The following is a 27,795-nucleotide window of genomic DNA, read 5'->3' on the forward strand; positions in this document are numbered from 1 at the left end:
TATGCTCAATTAATGAGCTGTCCATTCAACACAGAAGTGGATAGGTTTCTGGATCCTTATGATATTGAGAGTTATGAGGAGCAGACAGTAAACTCTGTTGAGTAGAAAATTGGGCATGATGGTACTGAATGGCCAAACAGGTTTGAGAGCATCTGTGGTCTACTATTGGTCCTACTTCTCCTGTTTGTGTATACTCTTATAATTTACCTTATGACCAAGTTTAATTAAAACAGTTCATTAATATAATAGGCTATTCTCATTAAAAATGTTAGAAGGAATGTCTATTTTGAAATGCTTTTACTGAATTTACATATGCGAATAAGACCCAATTACTGTTGGAAAGTCATGAACAATATAATGTTAGAGGTATGTTGCATGAGGAACCTATGCCATTTCTCATTATCTCATATCAGTTTTCTGTACTATTGCTCCTGCAAGGTAGGTGTATGCTACCGTTGTCATTCAGGGCCAGCGCGACAGGGTCTGCTTGTTCTCGAGTAGTTGAGGAAACCCACCTGGTAGTCTAATAAGAAGCAACTCTTCTCTTAATAAGGTGTACTACACTGCATGAGAGCAATAAGGTACAAGTTACATGAATACAGCAGACAGTGATATGAGGAAGACCCAGATTTTGGTCTTCTTTCATTGAGATCTTAAGCTGTTCTCCTACCACCTCCATATAACATTATCGTATTGGGCAATATTTAAAGCAACTCCTCAGTATTAACCCTTTCAGACACTTAAACCATTATACAACAGCACCTATGGTCCTTAGAGTCTACTCCACCATTCAGTTAGATTTTGGCTGTTTTTAAAGCCTTTGCTCCATATTCCTTGATGGCAGGATCTAACAAAAATCTATCTATATGAGTCCTCAAATTTCCAATTTCCTGGCATCAACAACATTGAGGAGGCCAACTTCTACTGGCCTTTGTATCAAAATGCTTCCTAATTTTGTTCCTGAAAAACTGGCTTTTGATTTAAAATTGTGTCCCCTTATTCCTGTTTCTTCTTATTAGAAAAAAATTTTTTTTCCATTTCAAGCCCTTTTAACATTTTAAATTTCTGCCAGCTAATCTGCTTTGTTGAAGAGAATACGAATCTAGTCTGTTCATGCAATCTGTTCTCATCATTTCATCCTCTATTATCATGGATCATTCTGGTGAACTTGTGCTGCACCCCCTGAAATGGCTAATATATCTTCCTGAGGTGCAGTGCACCAAAGTGAACACAGTATGCTAAATGGAGTCTGGCATAGGCTGTGCACAAAATAAGTTCTTCCTTGTATTCCACCCCTTGAGTAGCTGCTGAACATCCCATTACACTTTTTGTTGCTTTTTGCACCTGTCCATTGGTTTTAATGATTTTTCAACTTTAATTCTCAATTTTTTTCTCCTCTAACATTTCTTTTTTCTCTCTATTTCAGCAAACACTTCAGCATACCTTCCCTGATCCCTACAGCACCTGACCTTTCATTTATCTGTACTAACATTAATAGCTGGGCCTAATGAAAGGCAGTTTGACTGATCTTTCTGAAAATTGGTTGCTCATTGTTTTCAATGTGAGACACCCTTCCCCAATCATAAACTGGGAAACTGCCCTCACTGCCCCCCCAACCCAAAGCAGTAATAGAAGAATGAGCATTATTTGACAAAAGGACTCTTCCTGGTCTCTCCAGGAAATTTTAATGAGGTTCTATTGAAATATTCTGTGTTTATCTGATTCTGGGTTAACGCATATCCCAATGTTAATTGTTCCACTAATGATAGTTGATGGTCGCTATTACTGGGACTAGCCGGATTTTGTTAACTAAATTCAAATTCTGCCAGCTGTTCCTATGGTATTTGAGCTTGTGTTCACTGATTATTTGCTTGAATTACTAGTCCAGCGACATTACCACTGTGCCAGCATCTCTCCACTTAGCCTTTCTCCTTAACACTCCTAAAAGTCCACCATGCACTAAATCCGAAATCTGTTCATGTGATTTGGTGCCAAACTTTGACTTTTGATGTCTTTATGATGCATTTTAACATTAAATATTCTACAAGCTGCCCTAATTTTTGTAACAGTTTTCATTCAGTTGCACAAGGCCAAGAATGCCAAATGATTTGTCTACTGAGTTGTGCGAATGGGCAGATTCAAAATTGTGATTGGGAACATATTTACAAAGCAGATTTCACTTCTTGTGCCACTGACTGAACACTCTGTTGGCCATGTTTATAGGTAAAGATTGTGTCATTTTCACGTGAAGCATAGCATTCTGAAGGTTGTATTTTTTCCCTGAATTGATTATATCAATACACAACATAAGGGTGGTAATACCGCGTATACTGCTAACACAAGGTCCCCTCCAATCCACACACCATCCTGGTGTGTTCCTTCACTGTTGATGGAAATCCCTAACAGCAGTGATGTCCCTCTATCCCAAGGGCTGGCACAGCTCAAGAAGGCATATCATTACCACCTTCTCAAAGGCAATTACAGCTGGGCTATAAATACTGTTCCAGCCAGTAATGCCCACTTCACTGTCGTGATCGTTACAAGGTCAACCAGGTGGGTCTCATAGAATATGAGATCTCTAATAGGGGCAGTTAATCTGGTCTAATCAGGAAGCCCTGGATGACAGATAAGAACAGGAGCATCAGAGGTTCTGTTCAGCCAGGAGCCATCTCTGAGCTATCTGGGTCAGTGTCATGTACTATGCACATATAAATAAAGGATGACTGGATAAGGGATAGCAGCCTTCATGGAGGTATTTCTTTCACACAAATGAATAAGCAAAATGCCATTATTGTGATCCCTATGAAGAAAGTAATGCCCACATTGTAAAAAAACAAGTTACACCTGTATCTCAGAATTTACTAAAACACACTTTGCTATTTCACTTAATCGACAATACTGTGCACATTTTCATTATATTCCAGTGTATTCAAAATTTGGTAGATGGATGAAGGTGCTGAAGATTATTTTATCATCCTCTTATTTGGCCATCTCCTTCTGTTTGACCACTACTCCTTAATTACTTAGCATAGTCTTTGCACGTGCACATTATAGGTTAACTTGCAGACTGTGGTGTCAAAAATAAATACATGAAAAATCCTCAACTCCTTGTAGTCAGGTTAATTTTTGGTTTGGTAATGTCGCACAGAGAAAGAACTGCAGCAGCAGTCTGGAGAGGGTTAATGGTCTATTTTCAATTCTGTGGAACCCTGTTTGTATACATTGTACATTCAAATATATATATATATATATATATATATATATAGTTCAGCTTGCTATGGGTGCTATTAACCATGAACCAAATTTTTGGAAAAACCAATCAAATACCTTTTGTGAGACGCGCACCATTTGATATAAGTATTAATCCTGCTATATTATAAGGACTGTTTTATTTTCCTCTTTTTTCATTTGTGTTTTATTATCAAGTGCAGAATGCAGCATTGCTGGTTAGGAATGTGAAAGAAAGGTGCCCAGGGGCTATTGTGGAAAGCCCTGCCTCTCCATCCATCTCTTCCCCCTACCCCTCTAAACTCCCCCCTCCCCGCAAATATACACACAGATAATGCCTTGTGCATACATGATGACTTCAGTCAGGTTGAGCTTGCTGCTGTCGTGTGTGCTGAGACGCTCCGCAGTGCAGCCTCCTCTTCTGTTTTCTGGATAGAGAGAGGAACCTGACTACAAGCTGAAGGCTCTGGTCCTCTTCCCCATTTGACAGCTACCCCCTCATCAAGGGTACACGTCCAGCAGGGAAAACAATGATCAATAATTTGAATGAATGTGATGATGGAGATGGTGGTCCAAACCAGGGTAAGTGCTGGCACTCTATCTTGTTGCTTCATGTCAAACAGTGTTCTGTATATGAGTGTGTGTGTGTGTGTGTGTGTGTGTGTGTGTGTGTGTGTGTGTGTGTGTGTGTGTGTGTGTGTGTGTGTGTGTATGTGTGTGTGTGTGTGTGTGTGTGTGTGTTTATATGTGTCAGAAGCTAGGCTTGCAGAGAGAGAGAGAGAGAGAGAGAGAGAAGGAGAGCCTGCAAGCTGATGATGTGCTTCAGTACTGTATACATGGTTACCATGTTAAGGTCTGTCTGCAGTGCTGGAATGTGTAGCTATATCTGAATATGACTGAGGGTGCCATTGAATGTCCTTTCGACTTGCTGCCACTGTTTAGGGATTAAGCAGATTGGCGTACAGTGGAGATATACTACAGCGGAGGCTGGGTGACATCTGTGGTTCTTTGATGTGAAAGATTCTAAGGGACTGTCTACATGACTCCCGCTGATCGTTTACAACCTTTGCCTTTTTCTCTCTCTGTGTCTCTTAAGGTTCACAATTGTGGACCGTCCTTAAAGGGGTATATAAGACTCCTCGAAACCCAAGTGTCAGCCTCCCTAACACAAAATCCTGATATTACCCCTTTATACTATAGTAGGGTTGGGGTGACTTTTATAAATTATAACAAAGCAAAGCTTATGAGTGTATTGTAGATTTCAATGGCTTCTAATAAGTCTGCTGTTTGGATTCTGGGAGAAGAAATGAATGGAAATATGCTTTTTGTTAAGTTGCTAAATGCTTAAAATAAATGGGATGGGGTCTGCAAAAGCGCTTGTAATTGACCTGGGTATCGTGTGGAAGTGCTGCAATGTTTTTAGATGCGCACTCTGCACCCTGTGATTTGTAATAGCTATAGACCAGGAACATACTGAACTACAAGTCAAACAATGAAAAAAAAATCCAATTTGTGACTTGGTGTCAGTCCATTAGATCACAGGTATCTGTCAACTAAGCACTGTCCCTACCAATAAAATTAAAATCTAGTACCACTCATAATTCCTCTGCAGGCTTTCCTTGACTGTTATCAGATGTAGTAAAATGCTGCAACATTCCAGTATTTCCTATAGAATTCTGTAATGTTCAAGATCTTCTTTTCAAATGATATTACTGATTGTTCGATGGAATTGTGGGTCAGACTCTGAACTGCACCATGAGATTTGAGGCGACTTTGACCAGTGCTCCCTGGAAAATATCTAGAAGAGTCCTCTGATTACCTGTTGTAAGAAATTCCCTTTTGCAGCATCACTTAACAACATGATTATGTTTAGGTAATGAGATACTGGTACCAACTAATATAGATTTGTGACATGGAGCTTTTGTGTGACATACTTCGTGAGAGGTCATAGTGTCGATATTAATATTTCCTGATATGCTGCCTGTTGCAATGTAATAGGAGATTATGTTACTGCATAAGTTTTGCATAATCCGTTTTTATTGTCTGTGTGACAGATTTTTTGTATTAAGAATATATCTATAATAAAGACTGCTTTTGATTCTGTATTTTGTCATGATATTAAATTGTGCAAAATTTTTGTGAAGCAGTGTTACTGAGCTCAGAACTTCAACTTTAAGGATTAAAAGAAAAATTTCCAGTTAAATTTGGATGGGTCAGTTTTTTGAATCCTTCGGGTGAGTTAAGATCTGAAGAGGAAAAGGGTGCATTTGTTCAGCAAAGCTTGTGGTGTCTAGACAGTGCCCAGTCAAACTGCTAGGGCAAACAGCCACATTCTCCTATTAGACAGTCTGGGAGTCGCCACTTACCCAAGATTGTGTCCAATGTGTTGGGTACATAGGTATGTTACCGCCAGAACCACAGACTCATGGTCACCATGCCTGATCAACTGCGCTTCCTCAGAATCATATCAAGAGGATGCAAGCTGCCACTCTGCTATTTTATCCCATGGCATGCAATATAGCACGAGGGCACTTACAACAACAGATGTGCAAGAAATCAAGAGTTATTTACAAGATAAGAACAAAAATGGAAGAGTTCTGTTTAGATTGGAAAACCAAGCAAGGTACTGTAAGACTTGAGGGAGTAACTCTCTTACCACTTCTGAAGTTCATATGTTTTTATCCAATGCTAATTTCCGCAAGAAATGTGCATGCAGTGTTGCCAAAAATTTGACGTAAGGAAAAGATCAAATACCCACCAACTGCTTCACCTAGATTTAAATATGATGGAAAACTGTTTAAAATCAATTTATTGTGATCAGAGATAATCCATATTCCACTTGGGAACCCTGCAGCCCAATGGTATCAATGTGGATTTCACAAGCTTCAAAATCTCCCCTCCATCCACTGCATCCCAAAACCAGCCCAGCTCGTCCCCGCCTCCCTAAACTGTTCTTCCTGTCACCGATTCCCTCCTCCCACCTCAAGCCGCACCTCTATTTCCTACCTACTAACCTCATCCCGCCCCCTTGAACTGTCTGTCCAACCTGGACTGACCTATCCCCTCCCTACCTCCCCACCTATACTCTCCTCTCCACTGATCTTCTCCTCTGTCCATCTTCGATCCGCCTCCTCCTCTCTCCCTATTTATTTCAGAACCCTCTCCCCACCACCTTTTTTGATGAAGGGTCTGAGCCTGAAGCATCAGCTTTTGTGCTCCCAAGATGCTGTTTGGCCTGCTGAGTTCATCCTGATCCACACTTTGTTATCTAAAATCTGTTTATTTTCTGGTTTCACAGCTATTTTCTACAGTACAATGGTGAATATGCAATTTTAGCCTATCAGCTCAATAATGAGGGATTATATTTCTATTACTGTCCACTTCCTATGGCCAGAACTGAGATCAGGGCCTCACTCTGAAGGAACAGCAAATGGCTTCAGTTCCACAATTCAATTTCTATGTGAAACTTAATGCAACCATATATTTATGTTCTGATCTTGCACAAAAGTATTTCTTCTCAGTTTTTATAACCCTTAGGGCATCTGAAGGTTAAATTTGAAAGTCACCAAGTTGCCATTCGAAGGGGATGGGACCAAATTTTGTCAACAGTTAAATCAGACTTTGTTGTAACTCTCAGAGTCAGAAGTACAAAAAATAGATCTGGCCACTGCACTTTGGGAAGGATATTTTGACCTTGGAGGGAGTATAATGTAGGTTTACAAGAATGATACCTAGACTTCAGTGATTAAGTTATGAGGGGAGATTTTAGAAAATAGGCCTTCTTTTCAGGAATTTTTGAAGTTTTGGGGGTGATCTGATCAAAGGTTTTCAACAGGTTAACAGGAAAAGACAGGATGCATAAGCTATTTATACTAGTTGGGATTCTAGAACTAGGGGACGTTGTGTGAGAATTGGGGCCAGACTGTTCAGGAGAGATGTTAGGAAGCAGTTCTACACGTAAAAGGTGGTAGAGTTTTGGAATTCTCTTCCATAAATGGCAGTTGATACTAGATCAGTTAGTAATTTTATACCTGAGATAGATACATTTTTGTTAAGCAAAGGTATTGACAAATTTGGGCCAAAGACAGATATAGGGTGTTAGAGCACAGATCAGCCATGGTCTCATTGAATGGCAGAGCAGGCTTGAGGGGCTGAATGGTCCATTCCTTTTCCTCTGTTCCTGTATAAACAGATAAGTAAAGACCCAGACCTATTTTTGTGGTGTTTCATCATTAATGGAGGTATCTCAGTAATGCCTTTTTAAGGGGAAGTGTCTCAAACTACCCATCACAAAGCCAACCATGTTACAGGTGACAGGGCTGGACTTTGGCATGGCAGCCCTTATTCTCCTGGCTGTGGGAGCCCCAGGTAACAGTAGAAGCTGTGAAATCAGGCGTGCACATCAACAGAGGGATGCCACCAATGAGATTCAGACAACTGAAGCATCCTGGAATGTGATTTTTTTTCTTTAATTTTTCAAGTTAAGGTTGGCCCCATTACAAAGGAAAAGCCCCTCCTACTCCTTTTACTTTAGTGATAGACAATAGAACTAAGTGTTAAACTGAACCTGAGATGTCATTAGCCTGTTATTCAGTCCCTTGCTAACATACAGAGCTAACCCACTCAGCCATTAATCATGATAGTTATGGGCTGAGTGCATGTACCAATGTTCAATTAAAGGCTTGCTGTCAACTATTTGAGTGATATGGTGGAATATTCAGATATTGAATTGAACATCTCTATTGTTGACCCATACAGTGTGATAGCTGTCATGATGCAAACCCTTGTAACTTTTTATCTTTATTAAGGTAGAGGACATATGTTCTAAATGTACTGTGCAAACAGAGCTGCAATTAGTGTTGTTGATGACATTGTAGTGTGGTATTTTTAATATGTACTAATGATCCCTGCATTAGCCTCCCCACAAGTTTGCATTTCTCCAATATTTCTCACAATTCAAATACCTAATGCCAGGGATCAACTTTGTGGTGCTTTTCCCCAGTGTCCCAATGACTATAAGTTGGCAGAGTACAATGATCACTTTACTTTTAAGGATGACTTCCTCTTACATGTGCATGACTGCATTAACTACATAATAAAGAATTCTGCTTGTTTTGTTGACTGCAATGGTCTGACATGTTGGACATATGCCACAGAACCCAAAGGATCTCTGTGAACTTTCGCCTGAGTGACCCAGTATTATGGAGTGCATGTGTTGATTTCTTTTGTGTCATATGTTCACCCATGTTAAATGTCACTATTTCCTCAGCCTACATGCTTTATTCAGATTATTTTGATGATTTCTGAGAATCAGCTGTACCTCCCAATCTGCGTTCATGTATAAGTCCTATAGAATTTCGAAAACTGAATTATTGTTTGGAAACAACAGTGGTTCCATTATTAATTCTTGGCTTATACCACTTGGCACTGTGGTCCCTGGCATCAACAGCTCCTTTAGCTTTTATGAAGTTCCCTACTTTCCTACCCTTTCTACACTTGAACTTCATTCTAAGGTCATTGTCAAATTACCACGACTTCATCAATGTGTTTTGGAATTCAATGTTTACTATATAGTAATTTTTTTTCTGGATGTCACTTTCTTAAAGTCAATGAGGTGAATTAGACAGAATATTCCCCTTTTGAATCTCCGATGATCATTGTATTTGAGGCTATGATTATACAATTAACCCTGAAACTTACTCCAGGTAATTGATACTCTTCTCAACACTGGGCAAAGATGACCAGTTTCCAATCACTTGATACATATCAATTACCTTATGATGATTGTCAGTCCTTCTTCAATCTCATCTATCTCTCTCTTGCCACTGTGAAGTAAGTATAACTGTGAGAACTTCCTAGCCCCCAGTGAATTTTGCCAATCTTAGGCTTGCATCTTATTTATTTGCAACGTAAAAGGCTAGACTTGGCTAATGAGCACTGGTCTCTTTGCAATCAGAATGGAGACAAGTAATAACCCGAAAATGGCTCAAAAGATAAAGTGATCAATACTTATTTCATCAAATGTGCAATCCTTTTGAAAGCACACTCGTTGTGAAAGATCTCAACAGTTTTTAAAGCACAAACCTTTACGATGCAATCAAGATTCCCCAGCAACTTGGAATACTGAAATTTGACTGTTGATTACTTTACCTGGCAATTTTATAGATATATTTTGATTCCATTTCATAAGGCACGAAAACTTTCACATCACATGGAAAGAACTGTGTGGAAAATCAGGCCGTGCAACGGTGATGATAACAGATTCCTCTCTCGAGGAATGTAAAGCGGGATAGTCCCAACAAGAAAAAAAACTGGGGAAATTATATCATTCATGATTGTGTTTGAGAGTCTGTTTAATGCTATAACATATCCTAAATGTTTGGGTGGCTCTGCAAATGATTCAAGTTTCATGACTGAACATATACAACCACAGTGTTTCTCAATTTTTATCATCAGTGATGAAATATATATTCTGCAGACTGCAGAAGGAATTAAAGTGATTTTTATCCTGCAGTGAATGCCATTTGACAAGCACTGTCCTGGTCAAATCTCGGTGCAATTCTTGATGACTGTATGTTCACTTGGGGTCAGCCAAATGCTGTCAGTTAAGAAGCCCAATGCTCAGTGCTTATTTTTGATGTCCTTTGGCTGAGTCTAGCACCCTGTGTGTTTTTTTTTGCTTTCTGTCCTATTCAGAATGTTACGAGATGAGAAATGGTGCAGTTCTGTGAAAAAAGTCACTTTCTAAAATTTCTCCTCGGTGTTTATTGCCAATTATTGTTACCATTTAAATTTTACGAGTGACATCAGTGAGACAAAATTAGAATGGATTGATGTGGGAGCAAAGCTATTATCAAATGCAATGATATTTGTCCTGATCATGTGACGAGTACACTGCAGTGGAGTTGTAATCACAGTGCTGCAGTTTACTCTTATCCCCTGATGTTTCCAAGTCCATCTATCGATAGAATTGAAAGTTTGTGCTCACAGGCACAAAACACATGCAGCGTTCAGATTTGTTAACATGAGATTTAAGCCAATTTAAAAGTACTTATATGCTATAATATCCCAAAAATTCTAATTGAGGTAAAGAACAACCCACATTGATGGAAGAGAAAACATAATTCTCCAGCAAGTCCACTAGCAAATCTAAATAATCAAACAAATTTTTCAAAAATTCATGTGCCAATTTGAAATTGTTACTTTTCCTTCCAAATAATCCTCTGCTTCCCCCTGGGCTTATATTTTGCTCCCTTGCACTGTCGGTTTGTGTGTTATGTTCAAAAATGATTTGGCAATCCTGTGGGGCTCACTTACATTCACACTTAAAACATAGGCTGCACATTAAATTGTCATTTAAAGAAACCTTCATTTACTTATTGCCATTCATATCCTCTGGGTGTCTCAAAATTCTTTACCTCAAATGAGTTCAAAGAGCTGTATAGACACTGTCGTAATGTGGGAAAGGTTAACTTACAAACTACAGGTTCCCAAAAACAGCAGTGAAATCAATTATCAGATACACTGTTTCAGGAGTCTTGATTAAGGAATAAACAATGGACAGAACTCCACTGTTTAATTCCTAAATAGCCTGCAGGATTTATTTTAACAACTATCCAAGTATACAGACAAAACATTGGCTTAACATTTCATTTGAAACATAAAGCTTCTATCCCAAAACCAGCCCAGCTCATCCCTGCCTCCCTGACCTGTTCTTCCTCTCAACTATCCCCTCCTCCCACCTCAAGCCGCACCTCCATTTCCCACCTACTAACCTCACCCCGTCTCCTTGACCTGTCCGTCTTCCCCGGACTGACCTATCCCCTCCCCACCTCCCCACCTATACTCTCCTCTCCACCTATATTCTCCTCTTTCCATCTTCGGTCCGCCTCCCCCTCTCTCCCTATTTATTTCAGAACCCTCTCCCCATCCCCCTCTTTGATGAAGGGTCTAGGCCCGAAACGTCAGCTTTTGTGCTCCTGAGATGCTGCTTGACCTGCTGTGTTCATCCAGCTTCACCTTTGTTATCTAAGCTTCTGTCGCAAAGATGGGTCGAGTACTTGTAGATTGGAAGACAGGACGTTAGAATTTGCTGTTTTTAAAATGACAGGTGGGAAGAATGCGTAGTGCCTTTAAAAATTGATGTGATTTCTCTAGGCTTAGAGATTTAAAAAAATTTCCGCAGGCGGCAGCTTGTGGGTTTGCAGGTGCACAGAGGGCCCTGGAATTGAAGCATTTGTATCAACAGGCTGTGTGGTTGGCAATCCAGGCAGCAGTTTTGTTTTGTCATCAAGACAACCAGCTTGAATATCAGCCAATTAATTTAAACCAGGCACATAGCGACTAAAAGTCAATTAAATTTAAATCTGATGGTTTTGACCACATAGGACCAATTCTATTGTGAGAAATTGATATGTCACCAAGGGAATAAAAAAGAAAGCATTCGTAAAATCAACAGTCAGCAAACTGCTATGTGAATGATGCCATCTGAAGGAAGATAAGGCATCATCTAAATAAGTGTACTATGGCATTCTTAGCTAATATTCCTGACACAAGAATTCAAAGGACAAGGCATTCCTGACAGATCAGTGGAGAAGTCACAGAACATTCGGGAAGAGGTAGACCGCAAAGAACTTCAGATGCTGGAGTTAGAGTCAATACAGGACTGAGGAAGGGTGTAAACCAGAAATGTTGACTTTCCTACTCTGCTGCTGCCTGACCTTCTGTGTTCCTCTAGCTGCACACTGTATTGATTCCAGAAGACATACACTGGCTGTAATTTTGAGGGACTAAGTTTTTATTTTATTATTCTGGTTTATATTAGTCGGGTTTATATTTATTGGAACAGCATACCATTAGAATTTTGCTTAATTCAGTAATAGATAATAGAGGGGAATTGTTTGGTTTGGTAATAGTTCAGTTAATTTGTTCACTGTTAGCGTTATATGAATAATTTGTTACTTTTGATTATAGAGTGAGTGACAGGAGTTTATTTCATTTAACCTCTCCTTCATGATAGGTTGGGGATGGAAGGCAGGTTATACCATTTTTCATAATTCTTTGAACAGATTATGGGGTCAGGCGAACCTTTCTGGGTGTTTTGGCTTTAGTTATCAGAGGGCACTGACCTCCGCTTTATAACATTTCATACAGGACAGCATTCCTGCATTGAACTGGAACAGTGGCTATCTATGCTTCGGTTCCTGATTTTGGATTTGAACCCACAATCTTCTGACTCAAAGGCAAGAATACTTCAACTGAACCACAGTCACCACATCATGTAGAGAATAATGCAGAAGAAAAAGATCATGAGCATATTTTGCTTATTTATTTGAATGAACAACTTAATCATTCCAACAGTTTGAGAATTATAGGGGAGTGACTCAGATGTTATACTTTTAACTGAGGTTCGTCAATCAGTTGATTTGTTAGAGAAGTTTGAGGGACTATCTTCATTTAATTCTTCTCAATATGATGGTGAATAAGCTCAATTTACAACCCCATAAACACATTTGTGTCCCTCTGCCTTTACCTTTTTTGCTCTGTTTTACTCTGCTTGCTATCTACAATGCAGCAAGGCTGATTGTAAAACCCATGCTGCATTTAAAATTTCGAAAGAACGTAGAAGACTGGATGTTCACCATGGAGACAAGTAAATGGAGCCCACTCTGTTTCTCTATCAGGAATTGCTCCCCTACCAGCTGTGTGAAATTCTGATTTAGACATAGGCAATACCTAATAGGACATGACTTTCAGTGGGACGCGGTGTAGATTTTGCCTGGATGAAGTTATTTAGGCTCCACACTGCATCCATCACTGAGGCTGCTAGTTGTCCGAACAATGCAATATGGTTATTTTGTCAAAACCTTCCAGAACAGCAGGGCAAAGTGAAGTTTCACAGGAGAGACAGAGACATGGTACAGGCTCTTACAGAAGTGATGCTGACCTGGATCGAATACTGGAGGCTATGAGGGAGCGGAGAGAAGCCCTAATCCCAGCAGGTTGCTGGAGGAAGCCCTCATTTGGGTGTCAAGGACACCTTTCTGTTCAGCAATATCTCTCCCACTTCCACTGACTCCTCGCCTGATGAGCTGGTGCATTCCAGGCCCTCACCATCCTCAAGGCCCACAGGACGACCATTTTGTACAGAACACAGCAGACCACCACAGTGACTGGGTGGATGTTGGGGACACCTCCAGACCAGATCAGGCGACAGACTTGTTGCATCTGAGCCTACAATGCTCCCTGTCCACTGTGAATCTGATGAGTTGCCTAGCCTTGATAAGAAGGGATCTGTCACCTCGGTGATGAGCCCATTTGTGAGATGACACAGAGGGCAAGGGCCCCCCTTAAAAGGATGCAGTGGTGAAGAAATTTAAGGCTGTAATTTTGACTGAGAAGGCTTGGTGATCACTGGTATGAAGTGTAAAATCCCAATTGACAAGGCCACAAATAACCAATCCCAACTGCCTGGAGAATAATATTTTGCATTGACACTTGTTCTCAATCGTGTCCGGATGCCCTCACTTTTACCTGTAGAGATTGAGCTCAGTGTCTCCTCATCCTTCTCCCCTGGTTTACTGATACCTGGACCTGTCTTTTTGTGCAGGCCTGCTGCTCCTCACCTCAAATAGGCTTGATTCCAGAGGGTGTAGCACCTATTTCCAGATGCAGTCGCAGATGGTGCCCAGGCAGAATTCAATCACCCTTGCCCTCTGCTCTGATGCCACCTGATGCTGACTCCTCCCCTAACCTGTCACAAGGGACTGCAATTTTAATTTCAAGGGGGTACAACCTTTCACTGATGAGCAACATTTGGATTTACCTTCAGAATATTTTCAAGCTTCCGTGATGACTCTTGACAAACTTGGTTTAAGCTTACTGTCAGCTATTCTCTTCAGACACCTTCGAAATATTGGCTGTTTCCACCAAAATTGAAAATCTTTCAGAAAGCTGTATTTTTATCAACCTGTGACAATCTTAATTGACCTCAACAGAAATGCAGGTGACTTCACAAGCCTGCGCTCCCCTGGTGACATTGTGAAAGTTCTTTGTGTCCAGACCAGAGTGAGTGACTTTCAAATGCACTTACACAACACATCTTAAATATAGTCATCAACTTCGAAATTAAACATTGGATGTTTCCTTTCTTTTTTGACTTCTCCGGCGGATTGCCACAGTGCTGGTTGACCTCCTTGGAGCAAGCATTGATTTTGGATTTGGCCTATGATTTTGCGGCCAGATGCCTTTCCTGCCACTCCCCACCCCCAGTTATGCAGACTGAAGGCTGGCACCAATTTGTGCTGATATATATGCCTGCACCCGAGGGTGGGATTCATTCATGGCTAACGAGTCCTTGGGGGTTTTTTTTGCTCATTTGTGGGATGTGGGCATCACTAGCAGGGCCAGCATTTCTTGCTCATCCCGAGTTGCCCTTGAGAAGGTGGTGGTGAGCTGCCTTCTTGAACTGCTGCAGTCCTCCAGCTGTGGGTTGATCCACAATGCCATTAGGGAGCAAATTCTAGGAATTTGATCCAGCAACAGGGAAGGAACTCAATTCTGAGGCTTTCGAGTCAACAGGCAGGAAAGCCACTCCCAGCTCCTTGAAATACACCTTTGTTCAGACAATGGGATTAAAATTTAAACGGGACACTTAATTTAGCCCTTCTACCTTTTTCCCCTTTTCAATTTCAACCTTTTTTCTATCGTTGTTATCCTTTTTTCGTTTTGATTCTGCTCAGTTCTCTTTTTTTACCTTTTTCAATTCTTTCTTACAGTTTTGTCTTACTAGATACTTATCCCTTTACTCACATGTAGTTTGTACACTCTTTTTCCTTTACATGTCTGCTTATATTTTAACACAGACACACATTTTGACTCTAGGTCTAAAGCTTCAGTTTTGTCCTAACATAGTTCATGAGATCGTAAACTTTTAAAAACTGCCCTGCAGTGAAATCAGACAAAAAGTTGGACGGCAGCTCCAGGACATCAGTGGGGTGGTATGGTGGCTCAGTGGTTAGCTGTGCTGCCTCACAGGTCCAGAGGCTTGGGTTCATAGTTTCTTAAAGATAGAGTCACAGGTAGACAGGATAGTGAAGAAAGCATTTGGTACACTTGCCTTTATTGGTCAGTGCATTGAGTACAGGAGTTGCGATGTCATGTTGTGACTGTACAGGACATTGGTTAGGTCAATTTTGGAATAATGCATTCAATTCTGGTCTCCTGCTGGAGGAAAGATGTTGTTAAACTTGAACGGGTACAGAAAAAATGTACAAGGATGTTGCTGGGGTTGGAGATGTTGAGCTATAGGGAGAGGCTAGGCTGGGGCTGTTTTCCCTGGAGTGTCAGAGGTGGCCTGATAGAGGTTTACAAAATCACTAGGAACATGGATAGAGTGAGAAGGTTAGGGGAGTTCTAAAACTAGAGGGCACAGGTTTAAGGTGAGAGATGAATGGTTTAAAAGTGACCTGGGGGTCAAATTTTTCACGCAGAGGGTGGTGCATGTACAGAATAAGTTACCAGGGAAAGTGGTGGAGGCTGGTACAATTGCAACAGTTAAATGGCATCTGGATGGGTACATGAATGGAACGGGTTTCAGGGGTATGGGCCAAATACTGGCAAATCTGACTCTAATGTGGGATATCTGGTTGACATGGACAAGCTGGACAAAAGAGCCTGTTTCCATGTTGTACAGCTTCATGACTCTATTCCATTCTTCGGCAACTCTTTGTATGGAGCTTGCACATTCTCCCCTTGTGTGCGTGGGCTTCCTCCAGCTGTTCTAGTTGCATCTCACAGTCCAAAGGTGTGCAGGGTAGATGGATTGGCCATGCCAAATTGCCCACAGGGCCCAGGGATGTACAAACTAGGTGGATTACCCATATTTGGGCTATAGGGATATGGGTAGGGTAGAGGGGTGGGTCTGGGTGGGATGCTCTTTGGAGGGTTGGTATGGACTCAGTGGGCTGAATGGCCTCCTTCCACATGGTAGGGATTCTATGATCAAGATGCCACCTACACTGCATGCTGTTTATCCTGCTGTTGCTGCTTCGTTCCTCCCTCTTCATGATGTAGCATGAGGAATCCTGGCCTGTTGTTGAATTGCTGTAGTTGCTCTGCTCAACGTTGCAGCTGGTAACACCTTTGATAAATGGCATCAAAATGTGAAGAAGGGTTTTGACAGGATCATCAGACAATAATGTTTGTTTTCATACTTCTCTCAACCACAACTTGCAAAAGCGTCACTAAACCCCTTACCACCTTCTATCCAATGTTGTCTGTCATTTAACTCAAATCTGTGCACAAAAAACCATATCAGGATGTTAGAACTCATAGTGGCCCAGGCCAAATGCCTTCAAAGTTTGCCTATGGACTTGCAGTGTGCCTTTGACAATAATTGTGCTATAGCACATGGTAACCCATTGTATAATCCTTCCACTGATATAAATGATATACTGTCTGACTCAAAATGAGCAATAACACAAAAGAGGCACTAGTTAAAAAAAACAATGCGATCATTTTGGTCAAGGCTGTTTTAAGTGAAAGTGCTCCTTGGTTCTGTGCTTCTATCAATCAACATTGGTAATCATAAGCTTTGTTGAGATTTATGAAGGCTTATCAACTTCCAGACATCAACAAAGATACAGATGTTGTATGTTTTAACTCAAAGGTCAATCAATAGATTCTCCTCAATTTTTTTTCCTCAAAAAAAGCCAGACTGCTACAAATTGATTCATGCCTCGGAATTAAACTGAAAATAACATGTTAATTTAACTTCGGATTACTTCTCTACTTTCAAGTTACTGCAGAAGAAAACCTGCCCTAAATGAGACTACATGATTGTAATTATTTCCTAATATAGTTTGCCTTGGATTTTCCAAAACATGTAGATAAATTGTACAGTGGAGCCGGATCAAAACTCCTTTGCAAAGGGCAAGTGAGATACTACAGTACAGTCGTATGCCAACTCAAATGGGCATAGATTTTGGCTTTGTGGAATAATGTTTTATTAGGGTAAGAACATAGGAAATTAGACCAGGCATTGGCCCTTGTTAGGTCTTTAGTTTGGCCCAGCTCTTTGAATACATTTCACCAGTCAATATAATCATGGTGGATCTTCAACCTCAGCACCATTTTTCTGCACTTTCTCAGATTCTTTTTTTAATATATAGAAAGCTATTGATCGTAGTTTTAAAAATGTTTAATCATTGAGCCTGTGGAGCTCTCTCACGTTGAGAATTCCAAAGACTAATACTTCTGCTTTGGAGAAGAGAAGGTTGGGGGGCGGGGGTAGGGACCTGACAGAGGTTTACACAATTATAAAACAGCTGTTCTCCTTCATTGAAAGGTTAATAATAAGAGGATTTTATTTTAAAGTGAATAGCAAAAGGTTTGGGGGTATCAGAAGGGCAAAAAAGCATCACCCAGAGGCTGGTTGTGGTTGGAATGTGCTAACTGGGAGAGTGGTTGAGGTGAAACATCTCATAATCTTTAAAAAAAGTTCTTGGATGAACACTTAAAATGTCATAACATTCAAGGCTACAGACCCAATGCTGGACGAGCGTAGATTTAGTGTAGCTTTGGCAGTTCAGACTCGATGAGATGAAGGGCTTCTTCGGTACTCTTTGATTCAATGATTCCAACCCGCTGCCTCATCTCAGTCCTCACATTGAAGCCAGTTGGCATGATGTAAAGTGGGATACTAATTTATTATATGTTCATGAGATCTGAATATTGCTCACAATGCAAACATTTATTGTCCATCGCTAAATGCCCTTGAGAAGATGTTAGTGAGTTACTTTCTTGAATCCATGCAGCACTGGTATAGGAACATCCACATTGCCAGTCACCCATTTTCCATGCTCACATAAAGTCAGATTTAACTTTCTTCTTTGAATATCTTAACAATTCCTAGACAAAATGCAGTATCACGTGTTGCACTGAGAAGAAGCAATTTAAATTCCTTTATACTATTAGAGTGTCTTGCGGATAAATTGAAGAGAGCCACTGATTAAACACATTCTAATGCTGGATATTTATTTCAAAAGCTCTGCTTATATTCTGAATACAGATAAATGAGGTTTAATTAATGAGGAATACCCCACTGAGATACATTGGGATGATATGCATTACCATTTTAAAATATGAAAACCTAAGTTCTGTAGTGGAGCAAATGACAAAGAATGAAAAATGTATAGATTACACGTGCAGATGGCAAAAGGGAGGGAATTCTAAGGAAGATAACGGCTTTTGTGCAAAGATCCTGGCATCAAAACCTGTCATAAGTTTGTCATTGAGCTTATAGCCCATTATTAAATTGCTGGCATGAGGCTGACTGAAAATTGGGCCTCAGGTCTCATCTGTTTAAGATTGCTGACATGCAGAATTGGTGGTGAGAACTATTGTTTCTCCTGGCATGACACTAAAATAACAACTGTGTTATTTTGTTTAATTACCTTTCTTTGGGACCATCCAGCAGTGTGGTTTAGAAATATATGCTTTTATGCTGAATTTAACAGTGGTGCCTTAAAGAGGCATAAATCACCTCATTGACAATGTATTCAAAGAACCAATGCCCTGTGCAGCCAAATCCTCATCCCCAACCAACTATGAGATACCAGCAACACTTATGGTCTGGGCTGTTTCTGAGTTCTGAACAAATTCACCTCCACCTGTAATTCTCTTCAAAGAAGTCAGTTATGTTGGGACTGGGCTACCACCCACTGAGCAGGTAGGAATAGAGGCAAGTATAGATGCTGAGGCTGGCAGTTGACTGGACCTGTATCCCTTTACTGGATCATTGACTCTGATCTATTCATGAGTGTTAGCTCCCTTGCCATTCTTCCACATCACCCCGTCTCTTCATTCCTCCTCCATAGCTCTTATAACCTTTCATACCCCATAACCCCAACAACCTCTTCTATGTGCTTCTGCACACTATGTATTCACTCACCCAGTATTTGGGCAGAATTAATGAGCTCTGGGAAATGTTTGAAATGGTTTTGAAATAAATAGACAATTGTCCATTCAAGCTCAAGTTGAAGAATAATTCCATGTAAGTACTCACAAATCTGTCTAGATAAATATATATCTAATCAAAATCCTCTCTAAAACACTTTATTTTTATTAATTGCTTATACAATTCTCCACTGTTCCAAAATGTTTTCCAATGTTTGTATAGCCAGTCTGCTGAATTATGGCTGACAAGTGCAGAAACTTCAAATGAATTTTTAGATAAATTAATAGTAGAGAGTAGTAGAAAATTAGTTAATACAGGCACATTTAACTTAAGAGATAACAAGGTGTAGAGCTGGATGAACACAGCAGGTCAAGCAACATCAGAGGAGCAGGAAGGCTGAAGTTTTGGGCCTCGCCCCTTCTGAAGGGTCTAGGCCCGAAAAGCCAGCCTTCCTGCTCTTCTAATGCCTGCTGTGTTCTTCCAGTTGTATACCTTGTTATCTCAGATTTTCCAGCATCTGCAGTTCCTACGATCTCTGAAACACATTTAACTTAAACTCTTATCAGAGATAATGGGAACTGCAGATGCTGGAGATTCCAAGATAATAAGATGTGAGGCTGGATGAACACAGCAGGCCAAGCAGCATCTCAGGAGCACAAAGTCTCTGATGAAGGGTCTAGGCCCGAAACGTCAGCTTTTGTGCTCCTGAGATGCTGCTTGGCCTGCTGTGTTCATCCAGCCTCACATCTTATTAACTTAAACTCTTCTTTATTTATTTCTATCACAAACTCTTATTCTTACATTCATGGAAAGGACCTATGTGAACACATCACTCTGTCACCATACCTTCCTGATTCACTTGCTGCTGTACTGTGATTATTGCCACTAGAGGATAAGTGCAGAATTCTAGGTTTCTATTGGTCATTGGAGTTTATAATGGAAACATAGAAAAGTAGAAAACAGAAACAGGAGTTTTGCCCTTTGAACCTGCGCTGCCATTCATTATGGTCATGATTAATCATCTAACTGAGAACTTTGTTCCTACTTTCTCCCCATACCCTTTGATTCATTTAACCCCAGGAACTATATCCAACTCCTTCTTGAAGCAGTCAATGTCTTAGCCTCAACTGCTTTCTGTGGCAGCGAATTCCACAGGCTCACCACCCTCTGGGTGAAGAAACTTCTCCTCATCTCAGTTCTGAATAGCTTACCCTGTATCCTTAAATTGTGACCCCTGTTTCTAGACACCCAGTCATTGCGAACATCCTGCATTTAATTTGTTTTGTCCTGTTAGAATGTTACATGTTTCTACAACATTTGCTCCTCAACCTTTTAAACTCCTGTGAATATAGTCCAACTGAACCTGTCTCTCTTCATCTGTCAACCCTATCATTGCTGGGAATCAGTATAGACAGCATGGTGGCTCAGTGGTGAACTCTGTTACCACACAGCACCGGGAATCTGGGTTCAATTCCACCCTTGGGTGACTGTCTGTCATGAGTTTGCACATTGTCCCCGTGCCTGCGTGGATTTCCTCCAGATTGTCTAGTTTTCTCCCAGAGTCCAAAGGTATGCCAATTAGGTGGATTGGCTATGTGAAATTGCCCATTGTGTCCAGGGATGTGCAGGCTAGGTGGAATAGTTATGGGAAATGTGAGTCCACACCAAGTCCACTTGAAAACTCCAAACAGAATCCCACCCAGACGCACTCCATTCCTGTGGCCCTACATTTCCCAATAGCTAAGCCACCTCACCTGCACATCCTTACACACTATGGGGCAACTTAGCACGGCCAATACACCTAACCTGCACATTTTCGGACTGTGGAGGAAACCGGAGTGCCCAGGGAAAACCCATACAGTCACAGGGAGAATGTGCAAACTCCAAACGGTGCTGTGAGGTAGCAGTGCTGACCACAGAGCCACCATGCCATCCTGTCTCTTGGCCAGAAACTCTTCGTTGATGAGTGAAATAACTACTTGTATGATGGCCGCAATTTTGCTTCAGGTCTGTTCAAATGTACATAAGGCAATTTAATTAGACTTAATGATTAAGGTTCCATATCAAATTTGTCACAATTTTTTTTCCTGATCAACTCAAACTTGCCAGAAGATGAGCTATTTTCGCATTTGTTTCTTTTATTTTGTGACAGCAACTGTAGACTTGAAATTACAAATCTAATTTATTGATTTTTGCCTCCACTAATTTGTCATCTGCTATTTCTAGAGTTGTGACTCAGTTTTTTTTAAATGCCTTGAGTTATTTTTCTGTACACTTATTATGTCATGGTCAGGTGAGTTGGGTCGGCAGGTTTTCCTCTTTTCCCACTCCTTATTTGAATAAATTATCACAAAGGTCACTGTATTGCTAATTCAAAATGTGTTTGGCTTTGTGCAGTTTGTGAGATTTAAGCCAAAAATGTATTCTTGAATTAAAAAGAGAGGGTTAATATGATTACGCTAAAACCCGTACAGCTATCACCTTGCTTTTAAATTGTACACAACATTCTACTTCCATTGAACAAACAAAAATGTATGCTTAATTTGAAAGCAAGCCGTAACATACAACCCTGTGGAATATCAGAAGTTACAGCTCGTCTGAGTGAAAATGCAGATTTGAAAATAAAACAGGGAAGCCAATAAAGATTTGCTGATCATATCTGCAGACATTGTTACTTGAAACCTTTTGTTTGAGGTCACGGCTGATATATCCCTTTTCTCCTGGGAAACACTGTTGTAAAGCTCCAGTGGCTTTCACGAGAGGATCTGTCTGCTGTAATTCTGTAGGCAGAATTTTCTACGTCAGCAAAACAGGATTCAGTTCTCCAAAGGGATGTTGTCGAGAGACAGCACCTACTGCTAGCGGGGGGGTGGGGGGGGTGTCCCAACCCAAAACGCCAGCCTCCTTGCTCCTGTGATGCTGCCTGACCTGTGTTTCTCCAGCTCTGCATTGTGTTGTCTCTGGCTCCAGCATTGGCAGTTCCTACTATCTCTGACAAGTCTGCTGTATTTTTTTTATTGTCTCATAGGACTTGGGCATCACTGGCTGGACCAGCATTCATTGCCCATCCTTAGTTGCCCTTGAAAAGCTGCTTGTGAGCTGCGTCCTTGAACCATTATAGTCTATGTGCTGTAGGTAGACCCGTAATGCGGCGTGGAAGCCTCAAAACCATCATTTTCTTTTGATAATACAGGAGATAGAAGAAACCAGCAAAGATGGAAATAACATAAATCTCTCAAACCTCACTCCAAAACATCACTCACAGACTTTTATTTATCTAAATTGTCTATCCCTTGCAACATAACTGCCTTTCTGCTTCATTGGTGCAATTAGATATTCCTTTTAATTTTATCACTCTGCGATAGCTATTACAAACAAACTTAAAATTTTGTACATCAGTACTGCAGGATCATAGAATCCTGCGCAGATAACTGGGTTGTCATAGTGAGTTTATGGTTTATGGAGAATAAAAGGTTAAAGGTTATTAAGAGCATGCTACAATGCATTTGACATATTGAGGCCATTCTAAGGCATATCAAGCCAAAAGCAATTGTTTATATATATTGCCCAGACTCAAATAATTTTAAAATATATATATAGCCTTCCATTTTGTTTATGAGTTTCTCATTGAACATAACCAATTCCACAGGGTGTTTATACAGGCCTTATGCAACTTCAAACTTAAATAACTTCAGATGTGCAGGCAGTAGAAGTATTTGAAAGCATAATTCATCAGTCCTTTTATAATCTTAATATTACAGTTGATATTTTCTAATTGAAAATGATGACAGTTGAAGGGAAGGTCAGCTGTATGTTATAGCTGAAATTATGAATGCTTTTAAGCAATCTGTATTTTGATAATTTATCCCATGTGATTGATGAATTGTCTTGTTTTTATTGGTAATGAGTATTGCGAAGTATTTTCTCAAGATGCATGAGAAAATAGTTGAAAGATGTGATCCTGGACTGTGGCTACAGTCAGTTACAGGAATTGTTTCCTTAGTTGTGACTTTGTAAAATCTACCATGGGCCCTATACAGTAGAAATTATATAGAGTTGATTGTCACTTTGAAGTAGTAAGGGATATAACACAAAATAAGATGTCAAATCAGAAGGAAGATTTTGTGTATGTAGTAATCAGACAGATTGGATTCATTTCTTGCACCATCACAGTGTGTTTGCATCTCTTACAAGTAGTGGTTGTGCAATACATTGAATTACAGAGGACTAAGTGAGAAAAGTCATGTCTGCAATAAATTTACTACAATATACCTACAATATTATAAAAAAAACCTGTTTTGTTAAGTTGTTCAATTCCCCCTTATTTAGTATGCTTTTCTTTTCCAACATGACTTATAATTGGGAAGGCACAATGGTCATGGAAAAGGAGGATTTTATAAACCTGAATGCATCTCTGTGGTACTCTACATGAATATTGCTATATATTGTCCAACAGAATGTATTTATATTGTATTATTCACAAAGGAAGAAAATCCTAGCTTTCTCATTCATTCACTACATTTCTCAAAAATAATGACAATCTTATGCCATAGTAAAATTATTCATTCATTCACAATGTAAAATAAGAAATACCTTTAAATGGGGAACAGTGGAATTTTTAACAGAAATAAGTGAGAAGTATTATCTGTGGGTTATATATTTAATTAAGGTTTAATTGACACATGAAATTCTGAAATAGACTCATCTCTGCCCCCTTCACCAACCCACATAAGTTCAGCAGTGTGGAAACAAATCCAATTTCTATTTGCAATCTGTGTTGCAAAACATACATTCAGTGAGGGTAAATTAAGAACCCAAAGAAGCAGATGGATCTGTAAGACCATTGAGGTCAAGAATCTCTAGTTCATCCTCAAAATTACCATTGGAATTTCTGCCAAACATGAGCTTCTCTGATTTGGTCTGCATCCAAACCTGAATTGGGCCAGTGAATTTCAACCACCTGTATATTTTTCCTGCTATGCAGGAGGTAACTTAAAAGCCGTATTCTGCAAACAAGTGCATGCCACTAAAAAAAAATTGACATTTTTGAAATTAACAACATTATCTGTTTCCTAAGGACAAATACAAAAGTTCTTCATCGCTCTCCATTTCTACTAATCTAAGTGCATATGGCTTACAATTCTATTTTACAAGGGGAAAAAAAAGTCTGCCCTTGGTGAGAATTAGCTGAACCTGGAAGCAGTTATATTAATAAAAGATAGATGAGCAATTTACTACTGTGTTGTATTGAATTTTAATATATTACAACATATTACTTCCTTTTTCCAAAGGGTAGGTCTTGAAGAAAACATATTATAAACTTTCAACGGCACTTATGGTGCTGGAAATTCTACAACCAATGTGAAGTTTATTATCTTTTAAATGGTGTTTAATGCAAGTTACTTGAAGTCTGGGCTGCATGCCCTCTGTGTCAGTGTTCATACTGAGTAGTTTAGTGAGGGTGGTGCGATGATATTGTGACTATGTATTTTGACATAAATCTGCTCTGCCACATCTAATTGCCTATAGACATCTAATGAATATGCAACCTTCTGGAGTAAGCCGTTTGTCATCTGCAATACTGTGCTGCACACCCTAATGTTAAAGAATGAGTGATGTGCATTTATGTAGCATCACTCATACCCTCAGGATATCTCACAGTGCTTCACAGCTGATGAAATGCTTTTTGATGTATAATATAGGGATCGGAAGAGGATTTAGACCTCAAAGACTTTCTTGATTTTTTTTTGGAGTGTGAGGTAACCTTCATCTGTGAGGAGGAGATCAGTAACCCTCTTAATTTACCATAATGTTCTAAATATGTTGGGGAGGAAATAGACCTGAGCTGGTAATTATCTCCATAGTTAAAGGCCTGAGAAGAAGCTTTTTGTTGTATTATAAACTATTAGTTTGGCTAAAGCTTAAAAGGAGGCTATTTGGCTCTTTGTATGAGCAATTACATAAGAACATAAGAACTAGGAGCAGGAGTCGGCCATCTGGCTCCTCGAGCCTGCCCTGTCATTTAATCAGATCATGGCTGATCTTTGAGACTCAGCTCCACTTATCTGCCCACTCACCATAACCCTTAATTCCTTTACTATTCAAAAATTGCCTTAAAAACATTCAGTGAGGTGGCTTCAACCACTTCAATGGGCAGAGAATTCCATAGATTCACAACCCTTCGGGTGAAGAAGTTTCTCCTGACCTCAATCCTACAACTGCTTCCCTTCATTATGAGGCGCTGCCCTCTAATCCTCGTCTCACCTGCTAGCGGAAACAACCTCCCTGCCTCCACCTTACCTATTCCCTTCATAATCTTATATGTTTCTATAAGATCTCCCCTCATTCTTCTGACTTCCAATGAGCATAATCCCAGTCGACTCATTCTCTGCTCATAACCCAACCCTCTCAACTCTGGTATCAACCAAGTGAATCTCTGCACCCCCTCCAGCGCTTGTACATCTCTTCTCAAGTAAGGAGACTAAAACTGCACACAGTACTCCAGGTGTGGCTTCACCAGGACCCTGTACAGCTGCAGCATAGCCTCCCTGTTTTTAAACTCCATCCCTCTAGCATTTACAGACAAAATTCCATTTGCCTTTTTAATTACCTGCTCCACCTGAAATCCTACTTTTAGCGATTCATGAGCAAGACACACCAAGCGTGCTGCAGTATTTTACCATTTAAAACATAGTCCACTTTGCTGTTATTCCTACCAAAATGGATGACCTCACACTTATCAACATTGCACTCCATCTGCCAGACCTTTGCCCACTCACTTAGACTATCTATGTCCCTCTGCAGACTTTCAGTGTCTTCTGCACACTTTGCTCTACCACTCACCTGAGTGTCATCTGTAATTTTTGACACACCACACTTAGTCCCCAATGCCAAATCATCTATGTAAATTGTAAACAATTGCAGTGCCAACACTGATCCCTGAGGCACACCACTAGCCACTGACCGCCAACCAGAAAAACACCCATTTACCCCTACTCCTTGCTTTCTACTAGTCAACCAATCCTGTATCCATGCCAATACATTACCTGTAATACCATGCAACTTTATCTTATGTAGCAGCCTTTGGTGTGGCACCTTGTCAAATGTCTTCTGGAAATCCAGATACATCACATCCACAGGTTCCCCGTTGTCCACCATACAAGTAGTGTCCTCAAAGAATTCCATCAAATTAGTTAAACATGACCTACGCTTCATGAACCCATGCTGGGTGTTCCGAATGGGACAATTTATATCTGGATGTCTTGCTATTTCTTCCTAAATGATGGATTCAAGCATTTTCCCCACTACCAGAGTTAAATTAACTGGTTTACAGTTACTGGATTTTTGTCTACTTCCTTTTTTAAACAGTAGTGTCACATTGGCTGTTTTCCAATCTGCAGGAAGCATCCTGGAGTCCAGTGAATTTTGGCAAATAATTACTAGTCCATTTGCTATTTTCCCCATCACCTGGGATGCATTTCATCAGGGCCAGGAGACGTGTCTACCTTTAGACCTGTTAGCTTGCCCAGCACTGCATCCTGAGTGATAACGATAGTTTCTAGGTCCTTGCCTGCTATAATCTTCTTGCTATTAGTTTTCGGCATGTTATTTGTGTCTTCCTCTGTGAAGACCGACACAAAATAACTGTTTAATGTCTTGACTATTTCCTCATTCCCAGCTATTAAATTGGCCTTCTCAGTCTCTAAAGGACCAATTCTTTTACAATTTACATAATTGGGCCAGTCCTATGCCCCATCCATTCCACATAAATTGAGGGAGTCGATATTAATTTAATCCAGTTTTCCCCTCTTTCTACCAGCCGGCAGACTCGTTAGAACAGCACATAACTGTCTGTTTTATGTATAAACTGAGAAATTGACTATTAACAGCAATTTTGACTGTTAATAGGGGATGAGCTTTGCCTTACATTTCCTAACATCAACTAATAAGCACACTGGGATCACACTCACACACACACACACACACACACACACACACACACACACACGCACACATCGAAACACGTGCATATTTATGTGTAAAATATGTATTATACGTATATAAAGTATATATTTTATATATATATATAATATGATTTGTTCAGAGATAGTAGGAACTGCCAATGCTGGAGAATCTGAGATAACAAGGTGTAGAGCTGGATAAACACAGCAGGACAAGCAGCACCAGGAGAGCAGGAAGGCTGACGTTTCGGGTCCAGACCCTTCTTCAGAAATGGGGCTGGGGATATATATAATTTGCAGAGTTTGGATTTCAAACTAGTGGCATGCTGGTTACATTGGTTACTTTTATGAAGTGTTTGAAAATAAAAGGCTAAAAACTCTTCTCCACAACCACAGCCAAATTTAGCATGTGTCAGAGAGCAGGTCACTATAAAACACCTGAATGATAATGAAAGATGCTTGTTCATATGAGGGAGAGGGGTGTTTAAAAAGGGAGTGAGCATTGAAAGCTTTTAGTTATAGTTAAAATAATCAAAGATTGATTTTAGAAAGCTCAGAGATTGCAATCCTTTAGGACAGTTTTAGAGGAAAAATGGCTGGGATTAGAAGCAAATATAATTTCTATCCTAGAAGGGAGTATGAGGCAGT

General features: G+C 40.1%; 1 protein-coding gene across 4 annotated transcripts in view; it reads left to right on the forward strand.

Annotated features, from left to right (window-relative positions):
- Positions 1-27,795, forward strand: part of LOC125461393 (solute carrier family 12 member 5-like) — a 987,635-nt gene that overhangs the window by 409,751 nt on the left and 550,089 nt on the right. The window contains exon 1 of one of the 4 annotated variants that reach the window (XM_048550119.2): positions 3,558-3,810. The exons of the other annotated variants lie outside the window; for them this stretch is intronic. Within the exon in view, the coding sequence (XP_048406076.1) occupies positions 3,759-3,810 (52 nt within the window). The 5' untranslated portion in view covers positions 3,558-3,758. Of the gene's footprint in view, positions 1-3,557; positions 3,811-27,795 lie in introns of those variants that run through there. 4 annotated transcript variants of the gene reach the window in all.

Source organism: Stegostoma tigrinum, chromosome 19 (genome assembly GCF_030684315.1).
Source record: "Stegostoma tigrinum isolate sSteTig4 chromosome 19, sSteTig4.hap1, whole genome shotgun sequence".
Classification (NCBI taxonomy): domain Eukaryota; kingdom Metazoa; phylum Chordata; class Chondrichthyes; order Orectolobiformes; family Stegostomatidae; genus Stegostoma; species Stegostoma tigrinum.